At 42.5% G+C, this 20,242-nt stretch overlaps 1 protein-coding gene across 13 annotated transcripts in view; it reads right to left on the bottom strand.

Annotated features, from left to right (window-relative positions):
- Positions 1-20,242, bottom strand: part of NFASC (neurofascin) — a 181,264-nt gene that overhangs the window by 25,991 nt on the left and 135,031 nt on the right. For 4 of the 13 annotated variants that reach the window (XM_077295071.1, XM_077295074.1, XM_077295073.1 and 1 more), the window contains 7 exons: positions 13,368-13,590; positions 10,857-10,972; positions 10,378-10,582; positions 10,050-10,172; positions 9,181-9,354; positions 7,545-7,559; positions 1,698-1,874 (listed from right to left, as the gene is read on the bottom strand). In XM_077295071.1, coding sequence (XP_077151186.1) covers positions 1,698-1,874; positions 7,545-7,559; positions 9,181-9,354; positions 10,050-10,172; positions 10,378-10,582; positions 10,857-10,972; positions 13,368-13,590 — 1,033 coding nt within the window. The remainder of the gene's footprint in view (positions 1-1,697; positions 1,875-7,544; positions 7,560-9,180; positions 9,355-10,049; positions 10,173-10,377; positions 10,583-10,856; positions 10,973-13,367; positions 13,591-20,242) is intronic. The other 9 variants (XM_077295077.1, XM_077295079.1, XM_077295081.1 and 6 more) reach the window with 4 other exon arrangements.

Below are 20,242 nucleotides of genomic sequence, written 5' to 3'. Positions count from 1 at the left end.
ATTGTTTCCAGCTTCCCCCTAAAAGTAAGGTTCTGAAAGGGGTTTTACATTTTCAGGAAAGTGGACCTTAGAAAGAACCTGTCAGCATAATTTTGCAATGTAAATTAAAGACATTGCCATAAAGGTATTGTAAAACTGACTAAATTGATACCTTTGGTGAAAAAAATCGGCTTTGCTGTTCTACGTTAATCAGCATTTGAAGTTTTCTTCTAATTACATTTTGGTGTACAAGTGCGGGACTGTACATAGTTTCTTCTCCACCTGTCATGGCCTCTCTGTCTGCTTCTGGTGCGTAAATTCATGATTTTTCAGTGACCTGCATCCAGTTTGAAATTTCACGCAGGCAACGTGACTGGCGTGGGTGGTGAATGCGCAGTTTAATTTCACGACTGACCTCCAATTAAATGGCACCAAAGCTGGCGCATGAACAGTTCGAGATAACAGCTCCAGTCCAGCTCCTCTGCACCAAAATCTCATTGAAGGAAAATTATAAATGCTGATTAAACAAGAACCACAAAGCGGATATAATCAACAAAAGCATCAATTTAATCAGTATGAAGACACCATTATGGCCATGCATTTACTTTACATTGCAAAATCGTGCTGACAGATTCTCTTTAAATGCTCAAATATACCTAAAAGAAACAGAGCAGGTGCTTACCCTTTCCAAGTCCAGCGCCAGCTCCCCGATACTGCTCAGATGAGTGTTGACAGCGCACATCACCACTGCAGCCAATCACTACAGACTGTACTGTCTCCCTCAGCAGTGCTAGTGAGCTCTGTGATTGGATAAGGCAGCAATATGTGCTACTGCAGCCAAAACTCCGAAATCCGCCGCAGCCAAAACTCCAAAACATTGGGGAGCCAGTGCTTGTCCCAGGGGGGTGAATACCTCCCCAGTCTGTTATCTTAGGTAGTTTACATTGTTTGGGGTCCACTTTCTGGAAACCACAAAATCAATACATCTATTCACAAGTGCAAAAATATTTGCCAGACCTTCTGAAGAGGCAGTATTGTGATTCTCTCAATATCTAGCGCATTGTAGTAAGGTGTCTCAGGCCTTAGGAATGAAGAGAAGGTAATATAAATATATTCTTCTTTAATGGTAAGCCATACACCTACGATTTAAGAATCACTTTGAATAGTCCTAGTTCATCTTCAGGAGAACATTGCTCCCTTGCCTCCAGTCTTCCTGTTTGCCAGGAAGCGGTGCACTCCTGAAAGTTCAGATCAGAAAAATGGTTGCGCTGTTGGCACGCGCTATGCTCTCCCACCGATGCTACAAGCGGAGCCAGCTTTGTCTCTGCAGGATTGAAGGAGCACTAGTGTGTGACTGATCGAACGCCCCAGCGATCCTTCCACCTCTAAATCAGGCCTTACAAGCTCTATTAAATAGAACTTGCAGGCACTGTGCATGCTCGGCCACCACTGCTAAATTGCAGCAGTGGCCAGTAACCTTGGGAAAAAGCCATAAACAATAAAATAAATATCCGTTTGATCCTGCAAACAGAGAGGATTTTTAATTTCAAGTAAATTGCAAGATTGTTTATTTTTGCAAGCATTTTGCAGTTTTAACCATTACTGATGTTGAGTCTAACCCTTTTCTAGGAGCATCGATCTTTATTAGCATTATGAATTCCTAAGTATGGAAAAAGCTATACACTAGATGACAATGACATTTTTTTAAGGTGTAATACCTAGTTCATGGACGCTAGCCACAGTTGTTGGAGTGCTCTCAGTAGCTGTGGTGGTAAGAACAGTGGTGGTAGTAGTGGGTCTGGCTGTAATAGTTGTTGTGAGGACAGTAGTGGTTGGGGGAACAGTTAGGATTTCTGTAGGCGCATCTGTAACTGGCGCTGGAGACGTGGGAGGAACTGAGAACAAGGTGAAAAACAGACTGAAAAAAGAGCAGAGAAATGCACGTCTTCCAGAAATTACTGAAACTCTTCAGACATCTTGATATACTGTATTATTGTGACCACAGGAATTAAGTAGCCCATTTTCCCTCCTTTATCATATGCTGAAAGTAGCTGGGATGGAAAATGATGGAGATCTTGAGTTGAAAGAAGGGGTTCACAGAGAGACCCGAATACCATAAGAGAGGGTGAGAAGAATTTGGTATTATTACTATAAAGCTGGCTTTACATTCAAAAAACCTTCATTCAATTTTCTATAGTCAGCCTTATTTCAAAAATCTTTTTAAAACCTAGTATTTTTCATAGCATTTTTTACCAGTTTTTGGTGGCAATTTTTATTTTGATATCGATGACACCCAAAAAAATCATACCCAGAGCATGCTGCATTATATGAAGAGCCTCACAGGCACACAAAACACTGTCTAAATTCTCCAAAATTAATTTTTTTGTGGCCAGGAAAAAAACACATAAAAATGCTATGAAAAGTGTAGCTTTTTATCTCGGCAAAAATGCTGTGTGTGAGTTTAAGCTGCTTTGCAGACATATTTTGATGACATGGGAAACTGCCGAGTTTTTATTTGCAATATCCTTTACACACAATACCCATTTTGTCTTTCTTAGATCAAAATGTTTCCATCTTTTCATACCACCCATGCAATCAGGTCACATTGGAATCGTGTGTAAAGCAATTCATATACATATACAGTATAGTCTTGGCTAAGAAGATGCCAAGATCTAACATATGTTACTCTGAAAAACGCAAATGTCATACTCCGGTCATTCTAAGAGAAAATACAATAAAATTGTTACTGGAAATAGAGATACACTGGAAATTTCACACAATTTGTACAATTCAGCACTGAAAACATGGCCAAAAACAGTCCAAGCAAGCAAGCTGAATGAATAGCAATGAAGAAAGATATCACAGCCAAGCTGAGTGATCAGGGGACGAGCCGTCCTTTTGCCCTACGTACAACACACAGAATGGAAGATGACAATCTGTAATAAAGCTGGCATGCACGCATACAAGCAGCTGACTGCACGCTCTACAATTCCCATTAATAACATTATAAAGAATTGATTTATCTGTTTATATTCTAATTGCTGGAAATATGTCACTTATTGTTAGCCTTAATAAATCATATCATAGTTTAAAGGGTTTTGACTCAAAAATATCATACTCACCATCTAAATCAGGGGTGGGGAACCTCAGGCCCCAGGGCCATTTACGGCCCTCGATGACCTTTTATTAGGCCCCCGAGCAGATTCTCAGGGACCGCATTCTTGGGCCGGGAGGTGTATTTTGATTGCCATCAGCTCATTCATTTCTTCTTGCTCTGTTAGCACACACATGCAGTGTTCACTACTGAACACTGAAGGGCATGCAATGAAAGATTACGTCCTGACACCAGTGCCAGAGTCAGGATGTACTTTGTGGGCGGAGTTTGTACGGCCACCGAAAGATGGTATAAATATCCAAATGGCCCTTGGCAGAAAAAAAAGATTCCCCACCCCTGATCTAAACCCTCCACCACTTTAGTGGTTCTCTACCAGTCTGTTTTTACCATCGTAGGGTATATTCACACCGTGCTTCTATAGAGGCACACAAACCTGATGTGGTTTTCAAGAGAAATTTACATCAGTAATCCATGTGCTCTTTTACAGAATTATTTTTTAAGAGTATTTGACGCACTTTTGACTTTGTTTTTGAAGAATTTTTCTCCCCATTCGTTTTGCAGCCATTTGATGCGACAGTTACAGTTTGAGCAGATTCCAAAAGGAATCCGTATAAAAAAATTACATACCGCTTCTTTTTTTCATTCAAAGAGGTTTTCTAAAACTTGCCACAATAACTCAAAAAAATTGAAGAGCATTGTGGATTTTCTATTAAAATCAATAGGAAGAGAATTCAAAGAGTATTGGAGGCAATTTTTTTATATGGTTTTCAGTGAGGATTGGCTTCAAATTCCACATCCTTATAAACTTTGTGTGAACGTAGCCTAAAGCTGAATTTACACTGGCCAATTATCGTGAACAAGTGTTCCTAGGAAGGCTTATTTCCAGATAATTGGGGAGTGTATACTGGCTGCCAATAATCCGTTTAAACAGGATTAAAAACTATTGTTCTCGGAAGCACATCAGCCTGTGTAAACAGGACATGTGCTACCAAGAACACTGTGTAGGCGCACAGATCAATCTATTATTGATTGGACTGAGCACATGGGAAGTATGGCAGTCAATTAATAACCATTTCACTCCGGGTGGTATAAGACCGCCCTTAGGGTATGTGCACACGCTGCGGATTCTGCTGCGGATTTTTCCGCAGCGGATTTGGAAAATCCGCAGTGCAAAACCACTGCGGTTTTCACTGCGGATTTTCTCGCGGTTTCTTCTGCGGATTCCTCTGCAGGTTTTCAACTGCACTTTCCTATTGGTGCTGGTTGAAAACCGCTGCGGAATCCGCACAAAGAATTGACATGCTGCGGAAAATAATCTGCTGCGTTTCCGTGCTGAATTTTCCGCAGCATGTGCACAGCGGTTTTTTTTTCCCATAGGTTTACATGGTACTGTAAACTTTGGGAAAACTGCTGCGGATCCGCAGCGTCAAATCCGCTGCGGATCCGCAGCAGAATCCGCAGCGTGTGCACATACCCTTACTGTCAGGCATGAGCCAAACGACCACTTACTGAATACCGATTACATTAGTCATAGCTGCTGTGACTGGCTAAAGCAGCCACATACTGGTGAGGCATGTCACTACTTCAGCATGGGAAACACAGACTGCAGGGAGGTCAGTATATTGGCAACGCTGAAACAGTAAGGACTTTCAACAACAACAGCTTGTCCAGAAAGCCCTTTAACAAAAAAAAAAAAAAGGAAAAGCAAGGAACCGCATTTTGTAGGCTATGTGCACACAATGTCTTTTAGATGCCAGAGTAGGTGCCAATTTTTCCCAAGCAAATTTGCTTCATGGAGCCGTCACCTCTTACTCTAAAATGTCAAGTATGAAGAGCGTGAAGAATTAACATATCACTTCTTTTAATCGTTTTAAGGTTTCCCAACCATGAATCCATTAAAAGACATAAGACGGAACACATGCACAGCATTGTTGTTTTGACATTGCTGAGCATTATGTTCATTTTATAAGGCGCTTTTTCAGGCAGATTCTAAGCAGAATCTGCATAAGGCCTGGGTCACACTTGCAACTGTAATGCAAGAAACTCGCGCGAGTCTCTCGCCTCAATACCCAGCACTGCCGATGGCAGTTCAGACTGGAGCATTCAGCTGCATAGAAATACATGCAGCCGCTCACTCTGGTCCCGAGTGCCGGCGGCATTGCCGGGTATTGCGAGGTTCTTGCACTGCAGTTGCAAGTGTGACACCAGCCTAAAGAAGACACCGTGCACATCCCTTTATTCATATACAGTGATGTAGAGTGCATTAAAACCAGATTGCCAGCAACTGAAGGCCCCGTCTCACATAGCGATTTACCAACGATCACGACCAGCGATACGACCTGGCCGTGATCGTTGGTAAGTCGCTGTGTGGTCGCTGGGGAGCTGTCACACAGACCGCTCTCCAGCGACCAACGATCAGGGGAACGACTTCGGCATCGTTGAAACTGTCTTCAACGATGCCGAAGTCCCCCTGCAGCACCCGGGTAACCAGGGTAAACATCGGGTTACTAAGCGCAGGGCCGCGCTTAGTAACCCGATGTTTACCCTGGTTACCAGCGTAAATGTAAAAAAAAAAAAACAGTACATACTTGCCATCTGATGTCCGTCAGGTCCCTTGCCGTCTGCTTCCTGCTCTGACTGAGCAGCCGTACAGCGAGAGCGCAGCGGTGACGTCACTGCTGTGCTGCGCTCTCGCTGTACGGCCGGCAGTCAGTCAGTGCGGGAAGCGGACAGCAAGGGACCTGACTGACATCAGATGGTGAGTATGTACTGTTTGTTTTTTTTTACATTTACGCTGGTAACCAGGGTAAACATCGGGTTACTAAGCGCGGCCCTGCGCTTAGTAACCCGATGTTTACCCTGGTTACCAGTGAAGACATCGCTGGATCGGTGTCACACACACCGATTCAGCGATGCCAGCGGGACCTCAGCGACCAAAAAAAGGTCCAGGCCATTCCGACACGACCAGCGATCTCGCAGCAGGGGCCTGGTCGCTGGTACGTGTCACACATAGCGAGATCGCTACTGAGGTCGCTGTTGCGTCACAAACCTTGTGACTCAGCAGCGATATCGCTAGCGATCTCGCTATGTGAGACGGGGGCTTGAGTGTCATAGCTCCAAAGCAGCCTGTCACTCACCCATTAGTATGCCCGATGCTAGCCACACATACCAGCCATTCTTGGTTGCCATGCTTACATGCAGCTTAGGTCTACTTCTGTAGATATTTATGGCCACTTGACACCTTATGCAGTCATGTCTTCTACAACTCTGGAAGTTTGTGAGGACATCCATAAGTGCAGATTAAAGGCAGTGCTCATTTTTGGCCCAGACAAGTTTAAAGTACAACTATAAGTTCTTGAAAGAGAGAACACACAGGCAGTTTTCTTAAAACTGCAGACATGGACTAGGCAGTAGTGATGAGCGAATATACTCGTTACTCGAGATTTCCCGAGCACGCTCGGGTGTCATCCGAGTATTTTTTAGTGCTCGGAGATTTAGTTTTTCTTGCCACAGCTGAATGATTTACATCTGTTGGCCAGCATAAGTACATGTGGGGGTTGCCTGGTTGCTAGGGAATCCCCACATGTACTTATGCCCAGTAATGCCCAGTGTAGCTGCTCCTCAATGCTCCCCCAACCGTCTGGGACATTACATCACACACCAGTGTTCAGCTACATGCTGTAACAGCCAATCCAAGGTGAGGGGGTGTGGTCACTCCCCCTGTTATCTGCAGAGAAATAGATAGTATCAGGAGACTGGCTGATAACAGTGTGGAGCTGCACACTGCTGTAATGTTCCAGATGGAGGGTTGAGCAGTGCAGTGAGGAGCAGCTCCTGTCACACCAGACCCCTGATAATGTCTCCATCAGCAGTCCGAGGTGAGGGTTTGTGACAGGGGCATAGACTGCCCCCCCCCCCGGTTTCTAGGTTCCCTTTAAACTGGAAATCCTTTGGAAGTGGGGTTTATAAATAGCCATACGATGACATAAGGAATATAAGTTCTGTAGCTACATAAGGTTGTATATTCACATACAAACATTTTTTACTCCCCCTCCATGTCTGGAAATGTACATACTATGGTCTTGTGTAAATGTACAGTAACACATCTTCAGCTCCCCATCAGTATACTTACGCTGCATTTTTAATTTTTAACTACAAAATTTCCCTGTCTCTTCATCGCTTGGGGAACATGGATCCCAGCGTGTCTGCCTCTACTTACCAGGAAAAAAGCTCAGAAAAAGAGCTGATGGTCATCACTTTTATAGATGACGATCCTCCCAGTAGACATTGAATGCTTTTAGTTTAATAGAGCTGAGGAAGAACGACATTACCACAAACAATCTACTGTATGTTGAAGGCAATATGGGTGCTTTGAGAGACACAATACGATGCTGCAAGCTAAGCATGCTAAAAGCCACATGCATGTTACCATGCTATCATATTACTTTACCTGAGGTAGGGGGAACTGCAGACCTCACAGAAAGCCAAGAGTTTAGAAAAGCAAGGGCAAAAAAAAAAAAAGAAAAAGAGCGGAACACATAAACACAAAGAGAAACGCAATGACACACTGGCCCCTATCAAGTCTCTGGAAATATGTGTAAATTTTTCCATGCCAGGTATAAAATATCACACAGAAGGTGTATAGTACCATAAAAAAACAATAAATATTTTGCTTAAGTGGTCTTCTCTCTAAGGGTCCGTCACACAGTACCATTTTGATCGCTACGACGGTACGATTCGTGACGTTCTAGCGATATCGTTACGATATCGCAGTGTCTGACACGCAGCAGCGATCAGGGACCCTGCTGAGAATCGTACGTCGTAGCAGATCGTATGGAACTTTCTTTCGTCGCTTGATCACCCGCTGACATCACTGGATCGTTGTGTGTGACAGCGATCCAGCGATGTGTTCACTTGTAACCAGGGTAAACATCGGGTAACTAAGCGCAGGGCCGCTTATGGTCCTAATGGAGTAACTCCCCATTCAGATTCATAACCAGCCTGGTTATGGACAACTTCATACTGCACCATTATCGTCTCTCCTGATGAACCCAACTCTGGGGGAAACGCGTCGAGAGCTGTGTTTTTGATCTGAATGGGGAGTTACTCCATTAGGACCCACAACTATGCACATCTGACAAATGAGTAAAATACTATATGATGTGGATTTCTTTATTGTAAGGGCTTACCTTGTGCCTGTTGGCCGAGTGCCTGTGGTTGGGGGATGTAGTGACGCAGTATTTATATGCTAAATTGTGGCATTTATCATATATTGTTTATATACATGTTTTATTGTAGCAGTACCATGGTGAATGACTTTATGTTTGGTGTTAGGTTTAAGTAATTAGGATGTTGTAGAATACCTAGATTTCCCTGTATTTACGTGCATAGTACCTGTCTGTCCCTGTACTTACATCACATTGGGGGTGGGCTTTTCTTATTTGCCATGGCACATAACATGCCAATACAAGTTATTACAAGCCGCCTGGCCTTCTATTTCTGACTATCTCCTTATAGGGTGTTTATAGGAGATTAGGGACAGTCTTCGTACGAGCGGGGGCGCCATTCTCGAATTTCTTAGGGTGCCAACCTCCGCATCTAGGTAGGCACATATCTATATAGGTTCTGTGTAGTATCTAGGGAATTCTCACCTATATCTGCACATCTATATAACTAAGTGCATGTCAACATTGATATATCACTGGTACTGTTACATGAGGGTGGGTTTACCTCTATTTATTTACAGAGGCTCGCTTTTTACTCGGTTAGTTTTATCGTACTGAGGTTTGCTGTTATATAGATTTATCTGGGAGTATATCTCCCGCTTTGATTTGATACCTACCTACTACTAAGGCTATTGTTCTATTTTGGTATTTGTTGAAATTTAATAAAGTATATATTTTTATGGGTTTTTTTTCTATTCTTTTGTAAAACTGATTATATCCCTTGTTTGATATTTAGTTTGTGAGTCTCCTAGAGATTGACCCTCATCAATCAAAATGCTATATTATATTCTGGCGATAGGACATTACATGTTTAAAACTGCATAAATGCATTACATTTAGGAAAAATAGATTTTTTTTTACCTTCATCCGGCCTGAGAGGCGTATCGACCGTGACAACTTCCCCAGCTCCAACCTGTGTCCTTGCACTTAAGGTGATGCGATATCGTGATATTGGATCTGTCCTTGTTATAGTGAATTTGGTTTGGTTTGGTGACAGAATCTCAACCACCGGCCTTGAGAATCTGGAACCATTGACTGTTCAGACAATTGGAGGATTGATATTAATAGGAGTGAATATTAAAAATGTAAAAGCGACAGCAAAGGTCACACTCTTTTACATGTTTTGCATAGTCATCCAGGCAAATAGCTAATATGATATTTCAGACATCGAATGAATTCTAAAATGTGAGTGCCATCTTGCTACTATCAGTCCTATATTATTATAGCGGGATGAGTGGTGAAAACAATTTAAAAGTACGCTGCAGAGCAGACTAAGTGCTAGTGAGGGATTATAGCACACTTTCTGCGTAGTGAGCGGTGACTGTTGCATATCCCTGCCCCGATGACTAAAAGCAAGCAGCTACAGGGAGGATATGAGTTCATTTTCTCCCTGTAGCTGCTGTTTATTTTAACACTATTTACCTGCTGATTACCCCTATATCTGCAAATAAATAAGATTCCAGGACATCATAGGTTCCTTTTAAAATAGTAAAACATTATCTTTTTCTACAAAACTCTGACAAAAACTACCAAATGTGTATGTGTAGTGGGTGCAGTGGTAGCAATTGCTCTTGAGCCCTGCAGACTATGGGCTATCTGGAGAAAACATCAATATACTAAATGGCACATGGTAAAATGAGGACCTAATGCAAACTATATTGTCCCTCTTGAAAAAACGCTGGTTGGAGCTATGTTATAGAAAATCACTTACAACCAAACTGCTCACTTACATGCTTGGTAGCGTAAGCCGTAGCCTGTCAGATTCCCATTGGGGTGTTCTGGAGGACTCCAGTCTAAGAAAATGGCTTCACGGTTTGGTTCACTGAATCTAAAGTTTTTAGGCTGACTGGGCACTGGAAGAATGAGAAGAAATTAGATCAGAACAAAGCAAAGTTGGTAGGTAAAAGCGGATTGTGTCTCATATGGGGCTACATGATGACTTGAGAGGGCACGATTGCTTCATAGAAGTAATACTCTGGATTTTCACATTTTAGTTAGCAGATGGTTGTGGCATACAGTGTTAGAGTACTTTCATTCCCTGTCTTCCTGAACACCTACCTCCCTCTGGTGTGGTGAACTCCTTAATGTCACTCTTCGGGCCGTCCCCTCTCCCGTTCACTGCTACCATGTACAGTTTGTAGTTGCTGTAAGGTATCAGGAAGGACACGATCCCTCGTACACGATCCCCAGTGAAACTCTGCTGCAGCTTCTTTCGGGAGACCCAAATTCCTTTCAGCAAACTACTCTCCCTCCAGTAATATGCCTTTTGAAATACACAGCCCGATCATTTAGCAGACAGCCTTTATATATTAGTAGGGGTGTTTTTTGGTGGACTGTAGGGTCATGTTGTTACACTTAAGCGACAGGTCAAAGTTTAGTTTCCCTGGTTTGTAAGTTTCATGTAAAGTAACATGCTGGGGGTTGACAATGGTTAATCTATCCACAGAGATAAGTCATCATTATTTCCCATCACCCTCCTCTTTCCAGATTAAATATTAGACATAAGGGGCTGTTAATTAGGAGCTGGCTCCGCTCACTCTGTATTCCACGAGACTTCCTTGGACAGACGCAGGGGCCACACGTGTCCATTGAAGGGAGATGGCCGTGCTGTTCGTGACCCTCAGTCTAATGTCAGTTGGTGCTGCTTTAGGATCTGAGGGTAAAGACAGCTTTAAGCAGACCAACAAACTAGTTTTCTATGCCAGTCTTTATAGTACAATTCAGTGAACTTCTGATTTCTGATCGGATCTTGTAGAATATTTAACCGTTTTCCTATGGAATTCCTATATAAAGCAACTCCATATAGGTGACTGAGTGACTTAACATTGTGGGCTCCAAAGAAGGAATTCTAAAAATACAGTATTGCCCTCCACTAAGCCATTTTTCAACTGGAAAATTGCACTCTTCCATGGAAAAGTAAAAAGCTGTATTTTTAAAGTGCACCTACCTGTCATGAGAGCCAGTGTTACTGTGGATGATATAATAGAATTGCACCATCTTGTGGCAGAAAAAGTAATAACCAAAGCAGTTCAGAGCAAAAATGTAGTTTAAAGAGGTCCGATAACTTGCTCAAAAAATTAAGTAAGATAAATATCTTGTAAAAATCTATGAGCTCTCTTGATTCTGTCGCTTTTTTACATCCATTGAAGAGATTTTTACATTTATTGATTTTGGAGCGCAGCATCTGAAATCTTTGCTTGCAGACCAACAGGGCGTTTCTTCAGAGTCTTCTCTTCTCCTTCTAACAAGCTGCCAATCACATCTCGATTGCATTTAAGTTTGATAGATTGCTAGATCAGATGCCAAGCTGTGATTGGTAACATCTGGAAGGGAGAAATGAAACCGCACACTCCCAGAGAAGACTCTGAAGAAACCTTCAGTTGTACTACAAGCAGAGATTTCACATAGTGCACTCCAGAAGAAACACATGTGATATCTCTGCAATGGAGGGAAAGAGCGCAAAAAAATAAAAGAGTGGTGTAATCAGTGAAGCTTGAGGATTTTTACAAACTATTTAACTTACCGTAATCTGTTTGAGCAAGTGACAGATCCTTTGTAAGTGTCACATTTCTGCAGACTGAAATGATCTCACTGTAATGTAAAAATGTGGGTGAATTGCATTTAGCATCTGAAAAGGTAGTGAACATTACAACATACACCGATTACTGATCATAATAATAAAATTAAAGTGGACCTAATTCATTATGGGCATGAACAACTTCTTATAGTACGACAACTGCCAAATTTCGGAAATACCTCTGTAAACACAACACAAATACTGAGTATTTCTCAGGAAATAGCTCAGTTTAGCCCCTTCTGAACTGAAACTTGCATCCAAAAATCTCTGTTTACAACAAATCCTTTTTTTGTGGGAAGAGGGGGAAGTGATGATCATATTCTGAGAGCTACAAGTTAAAGGGAACCTGTCACCTGAATTTGGCGGGACCAGTTTTGGGTCATATGGGCGGGGTTTTCGGGTGTTTGATTCACCCTTTCCTTACCCGCTGGCTGCATGCTGACCGCAATATTGGATTGAAGTTCATTCTCTGTCCTCCGGAGTACACGCCAGCGCAAGGCAATATTGTACAGTTTTTTAGTGTGTAAATAGTGAATTTTTAATAATTTTATGATTTATATATTCACTAGACCCACAGGGAGCTTGAACGTGCAATCCAATGCAGTGTACTACATATAAATTACAGTGTATTATCGAACCTTTCAGTGTCTGACTGACATGTAGCCTACTGGGATTTGATAGACTGAGCTGTATGACAGACAAGGAGGCTATTGTTTGGCATCTGGCTAATTAGGCAATGTACCGATCCCCTTTGATCGCACTACGGAGGTGCTGGTGGGTGGACAGAAGGAGTGCTTTCCATCTGCCATACATGATACATGTGCGGTCAGTGGTCACTGCAGCTGGTAAAGAGGAAAACAGCCGAAATTACACAAAGTTGTGACTCTGGCTATAGCAGTGGGAGCCCACCTCTAAGTAACAGTAGGGTCCTGCTGCAGATGGCACAGCTCCTGTGCCTGCTTCATCCTCAAGCTGTACATGTACAGCATTGTGCAGTAAATAATACTTCACCATGATGTACGTGTACAACAGGATGGGCGAGGGGTTAAAATAACATTTCAGTTTTGCAGGTTGGTGTGCATTTCAGTATGAAGCAAAACAGAGCTCCAGTTTCTATCTGAACATAGATCATCTCTTTCTATCACAATATATCATTCCGGTGCTCTAAACTGTCTGGGAACACTGCAGAACAGGATGGTATACATTACACCAAAATTGTTTTGGAAATTGTTCAAGATATTTTGTGACCCTAAAAATGACACCACCTTCTTCCAGAAAAATGTTTTCCAAGCCAATGCTGAAAACTCAGGCTTCTCTTAAATATCCAGCTAACCCTGCAGTCTGCCCCAGACACAGCAAACAGGGCACAGTACGCATAAGAACACAGCAGTCCCTTCAATACTGCGAGAGTCCCAAAAATGGTATAATTCTAGTAAATAGGTATGTGTCGGTAGTGGTTTGTATTACTCACAATCTTCTCCGGAGTAGCCAATCACAGTGTTCGGTTCTGGTGACCTGCCAAACTCATTTTCTGCCTGCACCCTTATTTCATAGGGGGTGTACACTGGAGTGTTCCACACAACATGTTTGTTGGTCCACACTGTGACATTGCTCCATGGCTCTCCCGTGTGCCGCTGGCGCCACTTTACATTGTATCGCAGGTTGGGACCATATGCCTGTGTAGAGTTCAGTGGCTGTGGATAGCAAAGTTAAAGGATAGGAAAAGAGGTGTCATATGAGATTGACTAGTGATCAATTAGATGACGAAATTTTTTGAACTTGCTGCAGTAAACATTATGTATACAGTATATGTAACCTTTGATTCAGCCTTCAAACTGCAAACCCAAGTCCCTACCACTTTGTCTTCTCTACTGCACAAATATTTTTTCAATCTTCTCCTTCCACAACCTAGTTGTAAGTAAATGCCATCTTCATTTCCTACTACCAAGTCCTTCTCTGTGGCCTTCCATTAAACACTGTTACACTCCTCCCATCTAAGCTCAACTCTGCTGCCCACTTATTTTACCACTCCCCTCTTAACTCCTCTTCTTTCCCCTCTGCCAATCCTTTCACTGCCCAGAAAATGATGTCCAAAATTCTAACAAAGATACACTAGTTTAACATATCCTGTTCCTCCCATTATGAATTAGCTCCATTCCTCACAAGACCTCCTCCTTTGCTCATCTCGTCTCCTCCTCACATACTATCTCTGAAACTTCTGCCGTGTATTAGATGTACTTTTGAAGTCAATACCCCAACAAATTAGACTCTCTCCACCTTCAAATCCTTAAAAAGCATGAAAAAGCTGAAAAGCATAGACAATAATCCTGCTGTATAAGTAGCTTCTGCCCTCCCCTACTGTCATCTTCCCCTTTCTCTTGTCGACTGCAAACCGTTGCGGGCAGGGCCTTTCTCCTGCTGTACCAGTCTGCTTCATCTTTCTTGAACTTGCCTTTTGTCTGATATAACCCTTTTTATATGTACTGTGCCATGGAATTAATGGTGTTTTACAAAAAAATATATTAATTAATAATAAATGGGTTTAATGGCCCCAGTAAACATTGCAAGTTTTCAGTATTTTTTAATATATAGACATTTTTTACCCTTTTCCTATAAGTAATAGTCATATGAAGTAATGTTTGCAAATGTGAATTTACAAAAATACAAATACAGCCGATCAAAGTACAGCATATTACATTGACAATAAAACCTTTAAATAGTATGATACCCACAGGACAGGAGATAACTTATTGATTGATGAGGGTCTGACTGGTGGGCCCTACACTGTTCAGCAGAATGGAGAGTTTGCATCCACGTTAGAATGGAGCGGCAGTGCACATGCTCAACCACCACTCCATTCATTTCCTATGGGGTGTTTGAGCCCTGCGCTCCGTTTTCTCCAGAAGCCCTATAGAGAATTAATGGAGCGGTGGTCTGGCATTCACACTGCTGCTCCATTCTGATGCACGTATAAGTTCTCATGTCAGGGATAAAAAGTCACTGTTCTTCAGATTGGTGAGGGTCCCAGCAGCCGAACCCCCTTTGATCTTCTATTCTGTGGATTTGAAAGAAATCATTTTCACCAGACAAATCTTTTAATTTAAAAACATAGTAACATAGTTATTAAGGTTGAAGGAAGACTTTAAGTCCATCTAGTTCAACCCATAGCCTAACCTAACATGCCCAAACCTGTTGATCCAGAGGAAGGCAAAAAAAAAACGTGGCAAAGAGTAAGCTCCACATTGGGGAAAAAAATTCCTTCCCGACTCCACATACGGCAATCAGACTAGTTCCCTGGATCAACGCCCTATCAAGGAATCTAGTGTATATACCATGTAACATTATACTTTTCAAGAAAGGCATCCAGTCCCCTCTTAAATTTAAGTAATGAATCACTCATTACAACATCATACGGCAGAGAGTTCCATAGTCTCACTGCTCTTACAGTAAAGAATCCGCCTCTGTTATTATGCTTAAACCTTCTTTCCTCCGGACGTAGAGGATGCCCCCTTGTCCCTGTCTCAGGTCTATGATTAAAAAGATCATCAGAAAGGTCTTTGTACTGTCCCCTCATATATTTATACATTAAAATAAGATCACCCCTTAGCCTTCGTTTTTCCAAAATAAATAGCCCCAAGTGTAATAATCTATCTTGGTATTGTAGACCCCCCAGTCCTCTAATAACCTTGGTCGCTCTTCTCTGCACCCGCTCCAGTTCAGCTATGTCTTTCTTATACACCGGAGACCAGAACTGTGCACAGTATTCTAAGTGTGGTCGAACTAGTGACTTGTATAGAGGTAAAATTATGTTCTCCTCATGAGCATCTATGCCTCTTTTAATGCATCCCATTGTTTTATTTGCCTTTGTAGCAGCTGCCTGACACTGGCCACTAAATGTGAGTTTGTCATCCACCCATACACCCACGGTTTTGCCCAGAGTTTTAGAACTAAGCACATAGTTATACATCATATTACTTCTACCCAAGTGCATGACCTTACATTTAACCCCATTAAAGCTCATTTGCCATTTATCAGCCCAAGCATCTAGTTTACATAAATCATCCTGTAATATAAAATTGTCCTCCTCTGTATTGATTACCCTGCAGAGTTTAGTGTCATCTGCAAATATTGAAATTCTACTCTGAATGCCCCCTACAAGGTCATTAATAAATATGTTAAAAAGAAGAGGGCCCAATACTGACCCCTGTGGTACCCCACTGCTAACCGGCACCGCGACCCAGTCCAAGTGTGCTCCATTAATAACCACCCTTTGTTTCCTATCCCTGAGCCAGCTCTTAACCCACTTACACATATTTTCCCCTATCCCCATTATTCTCATTTTATGTATCAACCTTTTGTGTGGCACCGTATCAAAAGCTTTTGAAAAGTCCATATACACTACATCTACTGGGTTCCCTTGGTCCAGTCTGGAACTTACCTCTTCATAGAAATTGATCAGATTAGTCTGACATGAACGGTCCCTAGTAAACCCGTGCCGATATTGGGTCATGAGGTTATTCCTCATCAGATACTCCAGTATAGCATCCCTTAGAATGCCCTCCAGGATTTTACCCACAGTAGAGGTTAAGCTTACTGGCCTATAATTACCGAGTTCAGTTTTTGTTCCCTTTTTGAATATTGGCACCACATTTGCTATACGCCAGTCCTGTGGTACAGACCCTATTATTATGGAGTCTTTAACCCCTTCACCCCCGGAGCTTTTTCCGTTTTTCCGTTTTCGTTTTTCGCTACCCTCCTTCCCAGAGCCATAACTTTTTTATTTTTCCGTCAATTTGGCCGTGTGAGGGCTTATTTTTTGCGGGACGAGTTGTACTTTTGAACGACATCATTGGTTTTAGCATGTCGTGTACTAGAAAACGGGAAAAAAATTCCAAGTGCAGTGAAATTGCAAAAAAAGTGCAATCCCACACTTGTTTTTTGCTTGGCTTTTTTGCTAGGTTCACTAAATGCTAAAACTGACCTGCCATTATGATTCTCCAGGTCACTACGAGTTCACAGACACCTAACATGACTAGGTTATTTTTCACCTAAGTGGTGAAAAAAAATTCCAAACTTTGCAAAAAACAAAACAAAACAAAATTGCGCCATTTTCCGATACTCGTAGCGTCTCCATTTTTCGTGATCTGGGGTCAGGTGAGGGCTTATTTTTTGCGTGCCGAGCTGGCGTTTTTAATGATAGCATTTTGGTGTAGATATGTTCTTTTGATCGCCCGTTATTGCATTTTAATGCAATGTCGTGGCGACCAAAAAAACGTAAATCTGGCGTTTTGAATTTTTTTCTCATTACGCCATTTAGCGATCAGGTTAATGCTTTTTTTTTATTGATAGATCGGGCGATTCTGAACGCGGCGATACCAAATATGTGTAGGTTGGGGGTTTTTTTTATTGATTTATTTTGATTGGGGCGAAAGGGGGGTGATTTAAACTTTTATATTTTTTTTATTTTTTTCACATTTTTAAAAACTTTTTTTTTTTACTTTTGCCATGCTTCTATAGCCTCCATGGGAGGCTAGAAGCAGGCACAGCCCGATCGGCTCTGCTATGCAGCAGTGATCATAAGATCGCTGCTACACAGCAGATTTGCAGGTGTGCTGTGAGCGCCGACCACAGGGGGGCGCTCACAGCCACCGGCAATCAGTAACCATAGAGGTCTCAAGGACCTCTATGGTTACCTTCCTGACTCATCGCCGACCCCCGATCATGTGACGGGGGTCGGCGATGCGCTCATATCCGGCCGCACGGCCGGATGCGGTAGTTAAATGCCGCTGTCTGCGTTTGACAGCGGCATTTAACTAGTTAATAGCGGCGGGTGATCGCGATTTCACCCGCCGCTATTGCGCGCACATGTCAGCTGTAAAAAACAGCTGACATGTCGCGACTTTGATGTGCGCTCACCGCCGGAGCGCACATCAAAGCGGGGGTCCCGACATGTGACGTACTATACCGTCACATGTCGGGAAGGGGTTAAAGATTAAAAATAATGGTCTATCAATGATTGTACTTTATTCCTGCAGTACTCGGGGGTGTATCCCATCCGGGCCCGGAGATTTGTCAATTTTAGTGATTTTTAGACGCTGCCGTACTTCCTGCTGGGTTAAGCAGGTGACACTTAATTGGGAATTTTTGTTATCACTGATCATATTGGCTGCCATGGGATTGTCTTGTGTAAATACTGATGAAAAAAAGTCATTTGGCATATTGGCTTTTTCCTCATCCTCATCCACCATTACCCCCAGACTATTTTTAAGGGGGCCAACACTATAATTTTTTAGTTTCTTACTATTTACATAGTTAAAGAATATTTTGGGATTATTTTTACTCTCTCTGGCAATGAGTTTCTCTGTCTCAATCTTTGCTGCCTTGATTTGCTTTTTACAGAATTTATTTAATTTTCTGTATTTATTTAATGCCTCATCACTACCTACTTCCTTTAATTCTCCAAATGCTTTCTTTTTGTCCCTTATTGTGCCCCTTACAGCTCTATTTAGCCATATTGGTTTCCTTCTATTTCTAGTATGTTTATTCCCATACGGTATATACTGTGCACAGGTCCTATCCAGGATGCTAATAAACGTCTCCCAATTTCTTTGTGTATTTTTATGTCTCAGGATATCCTCCCAGTTAACTGCACCAAGATCATCTCTCATCCGTTGGAAATTTTCCCTCCTGAAGTTTAGTGTCCTTGTAACCCCTCTACTACACATCTTATTGAAGGATACATTAAAACTTATTATTTTGTGATCACTATAGTGACCCCTGTTGTGAACTCTGTTTTTGGGCTCCCTCTTGTGGTCACAAGTGGTACTGTGTGAGTGCTGTCTTTGGGCTCCCTCTGGTGGCTCTTTGTGTCTTTCTGCAGGTCTGAGGCGGATCAGCTGTCTCGTTATCTGTTGGCTGGTTTCCTATTTAGCTCACCTGGACTTTCAGTGTTTGCCTGCTGTCGATGTATTCAGTGCTATCTTGATCCTCCTGAATTCCTTCGCTATCAGTCTCTCCAAGAGAAGCTAAGTTTTCTGTTTGGTTATTTACTTGTCCTTGTCCAGCTTGCTAATATGTGATTTCCTTGCTTGCTAGTAGCTCTAGGGGGCTGAGTTTCTCCCCTCACACCGTTAGTTGGTGTGGGGGTTCTTGTATTCTCAGCGTGGACATTTTGTATAGGGTTTTTTACTGACCGCACAGTTCCCTGCCTGTCTTCTGCTATCTAGTATTAGTGGGCCTCATTTGCTGAATCTGTTTTCATTTCTACGTTTTGTATTTTCCCCTTACCTCACCGTTAATATTTGTTGGGGGCTTACTATATCTTTGGGGTCATTTCTCTGAGGCAAGTGAGGTCTTACTTTCTCTATAGGGGTAGCAAGTTTCTCAGGCTGCGTCGAGACGTCCAGGAATTTAGGCACGTTCACCGGCTACCTTCAGTGCGTTTGGTTAGGATCAGGTTTTGCGGTCAGTCCAGTTACCACCTTCCTAGAGCTTGTTCTATGTTCAGTAACTTAGCTAGTTCATTCTGTGATCCTCAGCCACTAAGGATCATAACAGTACAGCAGGCCATAAAGTGTTTAATGCATCCCAGAAGTGGGATAAGAGAAGCCCTGAGTACAATTTTTTTTTTTTCCTCTCCCTTTGCTGCAGTCTGTCCAGCTTCTCTCATCCCCTTAATCTCTGGGTGGCTTTGAGTTCAGCTGCAGACATGGATATTCAGAGTCTGACTTCTAGTGTGGATCATCTTGCTGCAAGGGTGCAAAGCATTCAGGATTTTGTTGTTCACAGTCCTATGTCTGAGCCAAAAGTACCTATTCCTGAGTTGTTTTCTGGAGATAGATCTAGGTTTCTGAATTTTAAGAATAATTGTAAATTATTTCTTTCTTTGAGACCTCGTTCCTCTGGTGATTCCGCTCAGCAAGTTAGAATTGTTATCTCCATGTTACATGGCGACCCTCAAGATTGGGCTTTCTCCCTGGCGCCGGGAGATCCTGCATTGCTGAATGTGGATGCGTTTTTTCTGGCGCTTGGTTTGCTTTATGAGGAACCTAATCTTGAGAACCAGGCAGAAAAGGCCTTGCTGGCTCTCTCTCAGGGCCAGGATGAAGCTGAGGTGTATTGTCAAAAATTTCGGAAATGGTCGGTGCTTACTCAATGGAATGAGTGTGCCCTGGCTGCAAATTTCAGAGAAGGTCTTTCTGAAGCCATTAAGAATGTTATGGTGGGGTTCCCCACGCCTGCAAGTCTGAATGACTCAATGGCTTTGGCCATTCAGATTGATCGGCGTTTGCGGGAGCGCAAATCTGCGCACCATCTGGCGGTGTTTTCTGAACAGAGACCTGAGTC

Source organism: Ranitomeya variabilis, chromosome 3, assembly GCF_051348905.1.
Source record: "Ranitomeya variabilis isolate aRanVar5 chromosome 3, aRanVar5.hap1, whole genome shotgun sequence".
NCBI lineage: Eukaryota > Metazoa > Chordata > Amphibia > Anura > Dendrobatidae > Ranitomeya > Ranitomeya variabilis.
The sequence above is the reverse complement of the archived record's forward strand: the minus strand, read 5'-3'. Positions and strand labels throughout refer to the sequence as shown.